This window comes from Dermacentor albipictus, chromosome 1 (assembly GCF_038994185.2).
Source record: "Dermacentor albipictus isolate Rhodes 1998 colony chromosome 1, USDA_Dalb.pri_finalv2, whole genome shotgun sequence".
Classification (NCBI taxonomy): domain Eukaryota; kingdom Metazoa; phylum Arthropoda; class Arachnida; order Ixodida; family Ixodidae; genus Dermacentor; species Dermacentor albipictus.
Window position 1 is genome coordinate 406241431 of NC_091821.1, and position 11562 is coordinate 406252992.

Genomic DNA, 11562 nt, shown 5'->3' on the forward strand with positions numbered 1-11562 from the left:
TTCTGTAAAAAAATAATTTATTACTTCATTGCGTACAGTGACAAAGGCAAACTAACTTACAGGCCTTTGAATAGGCACAAGGTGTGGTTATTATATCTTGGGTTACTATATAAAGTATGAAAAGCAATGCTGCCCGTATATAAACGTGTCTTATGTACATTACAATCGGCTGTGCAGGATTTTCATACTGATTAATATCTTCAGGTCCATGAAACACCCTGAAAATGAGAAAAATAGCTGTAACGTTACAATACAACTGTAAGGCAGGCAAGAGAACGAAGGGCGCCTTACCGAACACACGCTCAGAATTTAACAGCAGCAACGACAATGATGGCTACCATCAGAAGGACAATAACAACCCAGTACCCTGAAAGAATGAAATATAACATATAGAGCACAACAATGAACACAAACTGAATAGCGTGAGAAATAAAAAAGAAAATGAATAATAGAAAAATAACTTTACAAGTGCGAAATCAACAGAAATTCTCATCTGCAGCCTGAATGATATCCATGCGAGGGAGAAATTCACCTCCAATGACAATGTCATGCCTTCATTAATAAGCGTGGCCCCACAAACTCCCCACAGAGACTAGGGAGTGTTTGTTGCGGAGTTACAAACACCCCCCAAGGATAAGGGAGGAATGAGTGCCCAGCCTTCACATGTGCATCTGCTTGGCAGTGGTACGTGACCATACTGCAATACAAGGAAGCTCACCAGAATCAACATCATGGAAGCTCCCTCCGTTTATGCCAAAAATGAGACCTTACTTCCCATCCTTTAAACGGAGACATAAGAGGATGGTACTGTATTTTGCATGTAAAAATGCCACCACAAATGTAATGTGAAAGGGTACTTTCAGCCTCTCAGAAAAAGAAAATATATAATATGAATATAACGCAAAGGTGATGTCCGCAAGGAAATGGGAAATGATGCATAAAGGCGGATGCCCGCAAGGCTTTAATCTTAGCTACGGCAAACTACATTGCAAAATAAAGTGAGAGGAGAGTCTGTCACTGTCAGTGAGAACAGTGCCAATCTTTGTGACACCCATCAAGGTTATTGGACAAACAGCACTTCAGAAAGGCCCGTGACACAGTCAAACGCGGCACAGCGTTTCATGAATTGCGTGGTGATGCAATGCATGACTTTGAAGACCGCTCGCTTGATGCACCTACACAACAGTGCTTATTGTATTGCTCAGGGTTGCGATTAATAGGCCGTAATCATGTTGATGCAATGCTACCAGCATTCTAAATCAGCATTAAGATAGCGTGAAATGCACAGTGGCAATTTCCAGTTCACTGCTCTTGCACCAGGCACAGTGGCAGCGGGCACCAAATATGCATTATATTCATGTCACGAACCCAAATATAGGACAACACCCATTCCGAAGTCAGAAATTTAGAAAAATAACTAATTTTATATTCATGCAAACACGGTAAGTTGAACTGCATCCTTCTGGGATCCAAAGACAGTGCAGGGACTTAATCACACTTTTTAAGGCTGTTTTTATCGTTCGCTCATACGTTACAAACATGAAAAACCCATTTTTTGTATATATACCATGATTAGATGTCAACAGCAGCACTTCCATGTACGTCGACAAATCAGCCATAGATTGCACACAATAAGATTTGAGAACATATACTGCGACAGAAAGGCCCGAAAACTACACCATACTTTGAAATGCATGATTGCACATTAGTATACTAGCACCAGCATTTCTGTGACATTTTCAAAAAATTTAAATTTGGCCATCATTTTCTTTTCTAACAGTGAACATCTTACTGTAAAATTAATGAAATAAAATTTTGCCAGAACACTCTATCAGTTGAAACAGTTTTAGTGTATCTCTTTAATGTCTCTATAAGGACTAAATGAAGAGCTTTGAAGCCGAGCATATCAAAAGATGAAAATTATCTCAGCGCTCATGTTAAAAATTACACATTAAAGGGTGCCAAGGAAACTTACAACAGGTTCCGGACTTTCTATCCACTACAGCCACATTTTTTGTTTCTCTTAACAGACGATCCCTCATGCGGTCAGTGTGTTCAGATATGTCGTCGATGATCTCTGAAAAAGTAAGACGTCATAATGATAACTTTGATCATTCAGCCAGGTTTCTGCAAAAGTACACCGTTTGGAGATTGCTGAACATAGTAATAAATTTCCTGAGCATTGCTGTCCAGCCTTTACCATTGTGAAGGTTGAGCTCTTCGTTGAAGCCAATAGCCATTTCTTTTTGGCGACCCAAAACATGTGAAAGACCTTCGAGGCCTCTGTCTTGTTCTGAAATATTGAGGAAAAAATTTTTTCAATATTATGAGTTTACTGGTTACAGAAACAACACATACAAACTAACGCCTCCACAAATCAGTTACATGACCATGTCGTGTCAAGCATGTCACATGGCTTCCTTCAAAGGTAAGGAAACATTCAATTTGCATTGCACATCCTACTATTTAGTGGTGACAGGATCAGTGCAGTTTTGTTAAACATGAAATTTTAATTACACTAGCCTACTGCATTATTCGTGTAAAACTACTCCCAGCACATTACAAAAAAATAATTACAGCAGAAAGACTGAAACTGAAGGCCAAGCTTCTTAATATTTATTACAACTGAACCGTGGCAGCAAAGACCTCAACATATGATGTGCAAGACTTCCAAGCTTCTTTTTCTGCAGTAAAATCCCGCAAATATTTTCAGGTGAGGTTTCATTTCCATTGATCACATTTAATGTGATCAATAAAAGAACTTGAATGTCATGCAGTCTGCTCCTATATTGAATAATTAGATGTCCTTCACCACTGTTTGCCACAATCAGTGATTTTGCAATGAACTGCGCCACACCTTTGTGGCAGCACATGCCCATTCCGGTGGCATTCCTTCTCGCACTTCGTCCGTGGTCAAACAATGCTCTGCCCATGTTATCAACAGGATCCGACAGCCCCAAATGATGGATAAGAGTGGCACAGAGTCCAGCAGAAGGCATCGCTACAAAATCGCGGCCCTGCCTCAGCAAAATAAAGGTGGTGTCTCACCAATGCGCATCTTGCCTTCTGGAGCAAGGAGAAGTTAGCTACTCTCCCCACAACACAGGCTCTCTCCCACTAGTGTTGCTGTCCCCGAAGAGACACTCATGCGCTGATTTCTTCTGTATCAAAGCCAAGGGCCCCTGTGTCGCATACAGTCATGATTCCTCTTTTCTTTCTTTTTCTCTCTCTTCATTTATTTGCTACATGGAACATTTCCTGTGCTCATTTTGCACACAATCTACATGTCACAGGAAATCCTGTGTCCACACTGCTGACTGTTTGTGGACCATGTGACACGGAGGTGAGAGCAGCTGCACCTCTGCTGGTGGAGAGAGTGGATCCTCCAAGAGGGCCACACCGGCTATCACTGGAATTTTCAGCTATTTTACAGCTCAGCTCTTAGGTACCTGTTCCTGCAGTGAGCATCGGCGTTGTCCCTCATAACTAAGTGAATGGGCACAGCGAAAGATAAAAGCAAGCGTGGAGCACAGCGGGGGATGAACGGCACGAGGAGGAAAGCAGAGGAGGAGGTACAACCGAACCGTCAGGCAGAAATCGGAGGAGGAGGGTATGGCAAGAGGGTGAGAGGAAAAGCATAGCACGGGGACGGTGGCTACGAGATGGCGCCAGAATAGTGTGCGTCACCTGGGAGATCTGTCGGTAGCAGCTGCTGTAAATCATGCCCACGTATTACCCATGCACTGACTCTCGCGATCTCCAGATTAGCAAGGCAGAAGCACTGCACTTCGATCCATTTGCAACATGCCGCATGAGACAGATTGTCCACACCAGTCAATATATTGCAAAATAAAGACTTGTATAGAGCTATGTTTAAATTTTGCATTAGGGCCACAAAAGGTCCTAAAAGCCCTAAAAGCTTTTGTGGCCCTAAAAGGCCACAAAAGCTCTGCTGCGATATTTGAAGGCTACTGGACTGAGTCAGCGTCTGTGACCCGGACTGAATGACCGAACGATATCCCCAGTGGACTTTCTCTTCTTCTTTTAATCTTTCAGTCCCCTTTTCCCTTTCCCCAGTGTAGGGTAGCCAACTGGGCTCAGTCCTGGTTAACCTCCCTACCTTTCCTTTATCACTTGCTCTCTCTCTCTCTCTCTTGCATTAGGGAGCTTTGTAATCATCGGTGAATTTTTGCAGAGCACATCAGCACAAACCTTTTCAGACACAATCGTCGCCATGCTATCTATGCACCGATTTTCTCTATTTGTGATGCCAGGAGTGGCACAGCCCAAACTATTTTGAGACAATTTTGGGGGTAGGCCAAATTTAATATCTGAAGCAGTTTGGAGCAGATAAATTCTGCTTTTGTAGCAGCCTGCAGCACATTCTTTCATTACTGGTGCACAGGTATTATTGGAGCATGAACAGTCAGCAGACTTATTTAATTACAGTACAGTTTTATAGATACATGCACAGCTTATTACATGAAACCATCAGTAAAATTTTGCTAATTCAACCCTTTTTAATTCAGAAAAATCAAATCATTTGGACTAACCCTATTGTTTTGGCAAGCATATTCATTATTTATAGGTTTCAAACCCTTGTTAAAGGGGTTGGGACAGCAAATTTCGAAGCTATAAAAAGCATGTTGTAGGCTGCTTCCGTATGCAAGGACACCCAGAACGAGGTATCGGACGCTGCAAACATTTCAAAATAATTTTAATTCAGCTCCAAAAAGTCATTAAAAACTCCTTCTCGTAGTCGAGACCCATTGCTAGCGCGGCAGCTACTACGTCACAGAGGAGGAACGAAAATATTGACGTCATAGCACACCAGCACAAAAACGTGACGTATGATGAGTAGCGATGAAATGCCGATTATGGAGCCTGCTGAGCCGAGCGACCGAGCATAGCCTTCACTACGACCGAGCTACAGGCATATAGAAATCCTTTTTTAAAGCAAAGAAGGGGTAAGGCGTGCAGACACGGACACAGGGGGAGAGAAGTGGACAACACGAACGCCGCACGGCGGCCCGCGAATGGCAAACTGCGTGTGGCGAGTTGCCGTGCCTACGGGCCTTTGCACGTTTGAGTGTAAAACAGTAGCCGGCGGACTCCGAAAGGTACCAGGAAATGCGGCGTTCGTGTTGTCCGCTTCTCTCCTCGCATAGTCGCATAGTTCGGCAGCTCGGAGCGGTCTCTCCTTCGCTTGGCCTTTCTCAATGTGGAGGCCCGTCCACGTTACCGGCCCGTAAACTCGCCGCACGCTGTTTGCCGTTCGCGGGCCCCCGTGCGACGGCGGTTTTGCTCGCGAACGGCGAGATTTCCTAGCTGTAGAGAGCACGGGCCCGGGACCTATTTGTGCGGCAGCCGTACGGCGAAGCGGCCAATCAGCGTCCGAGGAGTGGTCACTCTGTGCACCGACGGCAGCTTCAACGCCTCTGATCGTTCCGCGCCGCCGATATCGTGGTTAGGCCTTTTCCGGTACACTTCGAAGCTAAAGCTTACGGCGCTTCGGAATGAATCACCGACTCTCACAAGCCGCAATATTTTCTTACCGTTGTTGTCGCTCTTTGCAATAATTATAATAATCGCGACATGCTCTTCGAATCGCCAGTTGACCTCTGCTGGCAGAGCACGCGTATGAGTGAGCAGACGACGCAGCATAGTTTTACGTCACTATTTTTTGTGGCCCACGTGACCAAGCCATGTTGCGGTTCCTCCTCTGTGATGTCATAGCATCCCCCGGAGCCCAGAAACCGAAACCGAAATCGCTCGGTATAATAATGCTATTATTAAATTATTTATCGGATATATATGAATCCCGCTGTGTGTATCGTGCTCCCTGAAGCATGACGCAACGTTTGAATCAACAAACGCATGAACGAAAATTTTGATGTCTCCACCCCTTTAATTTGGACGTATTTTACTGCACACTTTGGTTTGGATGACCCCTGGAGTGAGCTGAGTGTCACATATGTGCGCATAGCATCCGAAATTAGTCAATGAATGTGGGCCACGCAATGGGCAATCTTGGTGGCAAAGATGTGCAATGCAAGATAGCAACAAATGAAATTAGCTGGTGGATTCCCCATCAATATAGTCAGCAGTGGCAGCCACACAGGGCTAAGGCCTGCATACATCACAGAGGAAGTTTCCTTCCTCCATGGCAGACATGGAGGACTGTGCAGGTCTGTGTGGTCATCACCTGTGGTCATACCTATACAAGACAGTACCACGGATTCATCTGCAGCAGTTGCTGAGAGCACTGATTTTATTTTGATTCTGTGTGAGGCATGTGATATCACAACCATGGCCGAAGCTATTCTACTGTGGCCCTACAAAAGCAATTCTACTGTGGCCCGTGTGCTGGCATGAATCCTTCCAGTAGTCTCAATGGACGATTAGTTGCCAGTAAGTCCAACAGCAACAAAATTATTGGGAGATGCTTGCCGTAGTGAAAAGCCCATCCACTCAGACGAAGACCCCTGTTCCTGCCAGTCAAAGTTAAACTACATCTGCAAGCCAAGTTAACCCACAGCCTTCAGCTGTCCAGTGCAAAACCATTCTGCTGTGCCATGGCCTTCAATCGCAGCATGGTGCATCGAACTTTTGCACCTGCCTATGAGGAGGCACAGCTCCAAAGTGCATGGCAGAGGTACATGGCACCCTGCAGACGCCACTTGCAGAGATGATGTGTGTCGACACAGCAGGCGCTTCCAGTGGGCATGAAAACGCCCTCCCTAACCTCTTCAACAATGCTTCAACACTGCCAGAATAATGTCCAGTGCACTGAAATTTGTTGCATGCACCATACTACAAAGGTGTGCTTTTCAGCTCCCATTGGACCTGCTTGATTATCTGTGATGTCAGCCAAGAGCAAGCTATGTAGTTTGCGGCACAGCAATGTGAAAGTGTTTTGGAACTCTGTTGAAAGCATGAGAAACTCACGCTGAACCAAAAAAGTGGCAACGCTCACCAGGCCACTGAGTGTGTCAGCCAAGCAGGCGACATGGCCTGCACCTGAGTGCTTGATTTAAAAGTGCATTCAAAACTACTACAGCGTACTAGACTAATGCATACTTATGCATTCTTTCCAACTCACCCATCTCTCTACCTTACTAGAATAATGCATGCAATGCAGGTCTACACTGGCACAGTCAAAACTTCCCAAGTGGAGCTGCCTGGGAAGGCCACGCACGACACCCGATCTCAAAGGCACTGATTTTGCACAACCTCCGAGGTCAATGACACAATGCCTTGCTCCGCACTGCGCTGGTGATCTTAGAGGGTCATTTCCCAATTTTACGGAGATGCTTGCCAGAGCCAAAGCTGTCCTGGTGCAGCATTGCAAAATTTCAGTCATATTTTCACTGCGCAGACATCTTTGAGTAAACAAATAAGTATGTTGACGGTTATATTGTTACTACAGAATCCTACATGTGCTAAAACAGTTGTCTCACTTTTATTCACTGCTGCTGGTACTGTGCACCACTTTTCTTCATTATTTCATCTAATGCAACTTTCAGAAAGTATGAATTCACACACACAAAAAAATCCTAAGCAGCTCCACAAGAGTTGCTTGCTGCTGTGTGAACCATATCATGAGGAAAACACTTAAGGGGAACACTGTTTTTTCTTAGGCATGCAGGCAACCGCATGAATTGAAAACCACCATCCTTATTAAACTTCTAAATATACCGTCGAACCCACTTATAACAATATTCCAAGGCCACGAAAATTCCATTGTTATACCTGATAATTGTTAAAACTGGTTTGCATGAAAAAATCAACATAGGGGAATGGCAGAGCTGATCTTAACTATAATGGCAGGGAAGCCAGTGCCCCTCCGCACCACCTTCCTCCATCTGACTGCTGATTGTGCTCACTCATTTAACTGCTTCCTGGGCGCTCTGATCATGTGTAACAAGCTGCGGCTGTCAGCGTTAAAGAATGGCACTACCATAACTGCAAAGAGGGGTCACGGGTGGCCGCCGAGGGGTCAAAGAGAGGTCACCGCCGAGGCAGCGCTATACTGGACCCAAAAGGGGCATTTCAAAAAATGCGAGGAGGATGCTGCGGCAGCTTGTCAGCTTGAGAAATCCAGAAGAAATGCTGAGGCGCGATGGCCATAAGCGTTTGCCACGTACGTCGCAATGCATTGCACGAGAAAACCCTATGCCTGTCAGCCTTGCCGACATCCTTCTCCAAGGTATGCGGGTTCTCCACGTAGTGCAGCGGAAGGTTCCTCTCGAAAACGAAGCCCTGGAGGGACTGAATCACCTGCCGGGCCTCCTGTGAGGACAACGTTGAAGCAGCCTGGCCTACCGCGTCATCGCCGCCATCGCTATCCGATGCAAGCACGGTTCGCGGTGATCAACTCATCGATTAGAAGCATTTAGTTTCTAAATCTATAGCCGTGCACTTTCCTTTCACTGGCAACGTCATGCAGTGCCGATTATCAGTAAGCGGGTCAATGATCTTCCTTTTTGGCAGCGAGTCAAAAGAGGCTGAGAAACAACGTAGCCAGGAACGATTTCAACGCAACCAACAAAGATGAACACGGGCAATTACACTGTTTGCAGAACTGCACTGAATGAGGAGCCAGCGAGCAAGATGCGAGCAGTGCAGTTGGCGCGGTCCATTCGTGTTTTGGAGGGTGACGCGGCATAGAGATATGGGCACAGCCCATTCATGTTAGGGAGGGTGGAAGGTCGACGGGAGAAGCGTGCGGAGAAGGCCGGAAAATGAGAGCTTGGCAGCCATTCGAGCAGCCGGCCCATCGTGCAGCAGCTCAAATTTCTCGTTTTTTCTTTTTTTTTTTCTATTCGAGGATTTCGTATTTTACTACCTTTCGGCTCGGACGTCGAGCAGCCAGACTTCATCATTATAACCAACAATGCACCATCAGGGCATTGTAGTAAGCGGGTTATTTCGCCATGCAAGACATACAAAAGTTGACGGTGCAGCAGCTTCTCATTGTTATAACTGATATATTGTTAAAACCGGTATCATTATAAGTGGGTTCGACTGAATACATGTACAAGTCAGCACAAGCCGGCTAATTATTTATATCACAGTCTTTTTGAAGGATAGTGCAAGTAAATTACCTATTTGTTAACTGGTAAGATTGAAGCCACATAGACTATAGAGAAAAAAGGTGGTGACACCTTCTGAATATAAGTTCAAGTACCAAGATGCTGTTAACCATTAATATTTCCTTGGTTTGAGAAGAGAAGCTCTCAACAAGTACCTCTGAGAATCCTCTGCTGCTGTTCCCTGATTTCACCAACATTAAGATTTTGCGTGGCTTCAGTTTCTTCTCCATTCCAACCACCTTCACTCACGCTGGACAGTTCAGTGCCCAGCAGCTCCTGCCTGGAAGTGAGAGATAAAGAAGGCTGTGACATAAGTTACATTCCACGAGTACAGCTTGCTTTCAAAACATGCTTGAGAACACTAAAGAAACATTTATTCAGCTCGGTCTTGGAACATGCAGTAATTTACACTTCACATTACGTGCATTTTTAACATCAGGGAGTTTTAGAAGCAAATCCCCAAGCACCTTGCTTACCCTAAAACCCTACTTCCTTTGTACACCTTTCGAATTCTATATTACTCTCTGTATTTTCTTGTACACCTGAACAATAATGTGCCCAAGTTTTGGGTTCCCTGCTTATAAAACTCTCTATCATGACATTCTTATCCAGAAATCCAGCTTTAGCACTGCTGCTAGACAGCATATACAGCATTATGAAACTTCATGCACCAGAAGTTCCTAGTGTAGCTTTATGCACATATATGACAATGACTGCAGTACTATCAGTTATTAGCTGATGTCACAGATATCAGAAGACAACACTGCAATCAAAATAATAGCTGCCTGGGAAGAGGCTGATGACAGCAGTTGATATGCATATTGATTAGGTAAAAAGTACTTCATGGTTACCTCTACACCTGAGTTAGGAACCAGCAGTCCTTTCTATTTATTTAGGACAGAACAAACAAACCGCTGTGATAGCGCGAAATACGTTATAGAAAGCCTCGCAAGAAATGGTGAGCTAAGGTGCAGCCACAACAACTGAGAATGAACAAACAGGCAGCTCGTGACCACAGGCACGTTATGAATGATATCGCAACCTAGTATGCAGAAAAACCACATCTATGAGAACTAGTATGTGTCCAACAACTGACGTATACATGATCGACAAAATAATGTGAAAGCCAGACTGAAGGTGTTACTGCAAGTGCATAATACAACCTCCCAGGTTGGCCAGGTGTAGGTGCTTTGCTCGTCAGTAAGGCATCAAGTTCGCGCCCCTTGTTTAATAATGTATTGGCCATGTACTGGCGCCGCTCCACCTCTCCAGTAGTGCTGGAAGTTCATGTCAAGGCAAAAATGACATCACGCAATCCACACTTGTCGTTATTTCACTGCATATTAAAGGATACATTAACAGTGAACTTTTGGACAGGTCTTCTTGGAGCTTCGATGCATCCATCATGTATTGCCGGATCATTTGGCGCACCTTGCCAGTGGTCTAAAATAAAATGCGTTAACAGTGAGAAGGCGGCAACAGATGATGGATTGACGGTAAAGCATAGAAACAGGGGAGTAGCCTCAGCCTCAACCTCAACTTACAGCTTTGAATATGGGCTTGACTTCATTAAATGAAACTAGAAAAGCGAAACTACGCATCTTCGTTGAAGTTTCAACACAAGACCAAAAATTAGGTCATATATACGGCAGAAACAATTCTTGCGAATCTCTGAACATCTGAACAAGTTTGACAAGAGTGTTTAGCGTCTGCTAGACCACAGCATTGACTAAATGCCCATTTCTCGGTTGATTTCTCAAAAACATGCGTCAGAAAGCAGGCGACGAGGACAAAATAAAACTGATGATGTCATTTAAAGCAAAATTAGGAAGAACACAACTTCGCACTAACTTGAACATAGGCAGCGGTCTGTCGCCCGTACTGGTTCCGCTGCATGATGAGGCCCATAATTTCTCTTCTTTTTGTCTCGCAGGCATCATAAGCCGTTAGCCTGAAAGAAAAGGCACCTGCTTTACCAGAAGTATAAGATCTGCCTAACTAGAAACACCGTACAAACGCCTTCGTGTTCATGTGACTGGGTTGACAAGATATGACGGGCACGAAGCACCGACACTAGACTTGGAGATGACAGTACACTGCAGCTTTAATACAGTATTCGAAAGAACTCGCTTAAAAGGACGCCGAAAAGCTACGAATTCAAATTTTCAGTCCACACGCAGCGTAAGCGACGGCAACCTGAGGAGCAGAAAGCAAATACCAACCACGGATCGGCCCCACTGAGCGCCATTTTGAACATAGCGTAGACAAATGAAATGAATCAGCTGACTCTTCACTGCTTCACACTTTCTTCTACTACTATTTATCTGTCTAGGCAGAGATGCCATGGTTTGCAGCAATGCCTGGCATTGTTTGCAGCATGGAGGAAGGAAACTTGTGCTTAATGAAGAAACGATAAATTAATGAAAATGAAAGTGGATGAAAAAACAACCTTCGCATTTCGCATGCG

At 44.7% G+C, this 11562-nt stretch overlaps 1 protein-coding gene across 3 annotated transcripts; it reads right to left on the minus strand.

The window, feature by feature from the left end:
- Window positions 1-11462, minus strand: Syx8 (syntaxin 8). Of its 3 annotated transcripts, none has more exons than XM_065433841.2 (9): window positions 11318-11462; window positions 10947-11046; window positions 10450-10538; window positions 10259-10372; window positions 9251-9375; window positions 2201-2293; window positions 1976-2077; window positions 292-367; window positions 1-218 (listed from the first exon to the last, which is right to left on the minus strand). In XM_065433841.2, the coding sequence occupies exons 1-8, from the start codon at window positions 11350-11352 to the stop codon at window positions 303-305; spliced, it is 723 nt and encodes a 240-aa protein (XP_065289913.1). In that variant the 5' UTR covers window positions 11353-11462; the 3' UTR covers window positions 1-218; window positions 292-302. The 3 variants fall into 3 exon arrangements, with proteins under 3 accessions (XP_065289913.1, XP_065289914.1, XP_065289915.1); XM_065433842.2 differs by lacking the exon at window positions 11318-11462 and adding an exon at window positions 11109-11307; XM_065433843.2 differs by lacking the exon at window positions 11318-11462 and adding an exon at window positions 11109-11307 and having other exon boundaries at window positions 10947-11062.
- Window positions 11463-11562: the final 100 nt, after the last annotated feature.

Excerpts from the sequence above, each read along its gene's own strand:
- Syx8 (XM_065433841.2), bottom strand. The coding sequence starts at position 11,352 with ATGTTCAAAATGGCGCTCAGTGGGGCCGATCCGTG. Across the intron at positions 10,539-10,946 it reads AGACCGCTGCCTATGTTCAA|ACCACTGGCAAGGTGCGCCA; the intron begins GTTAGTGCGAAG and ends ATTTTATTTTAG. Across the intron at positions 9,376-10,258 it reads ACACCTGGCCAACCTGGGAG|GCAGGAGCTGCTGGGCACTG; the intron begins GTTGTATTATGC and ends TCTCACTTCCAG.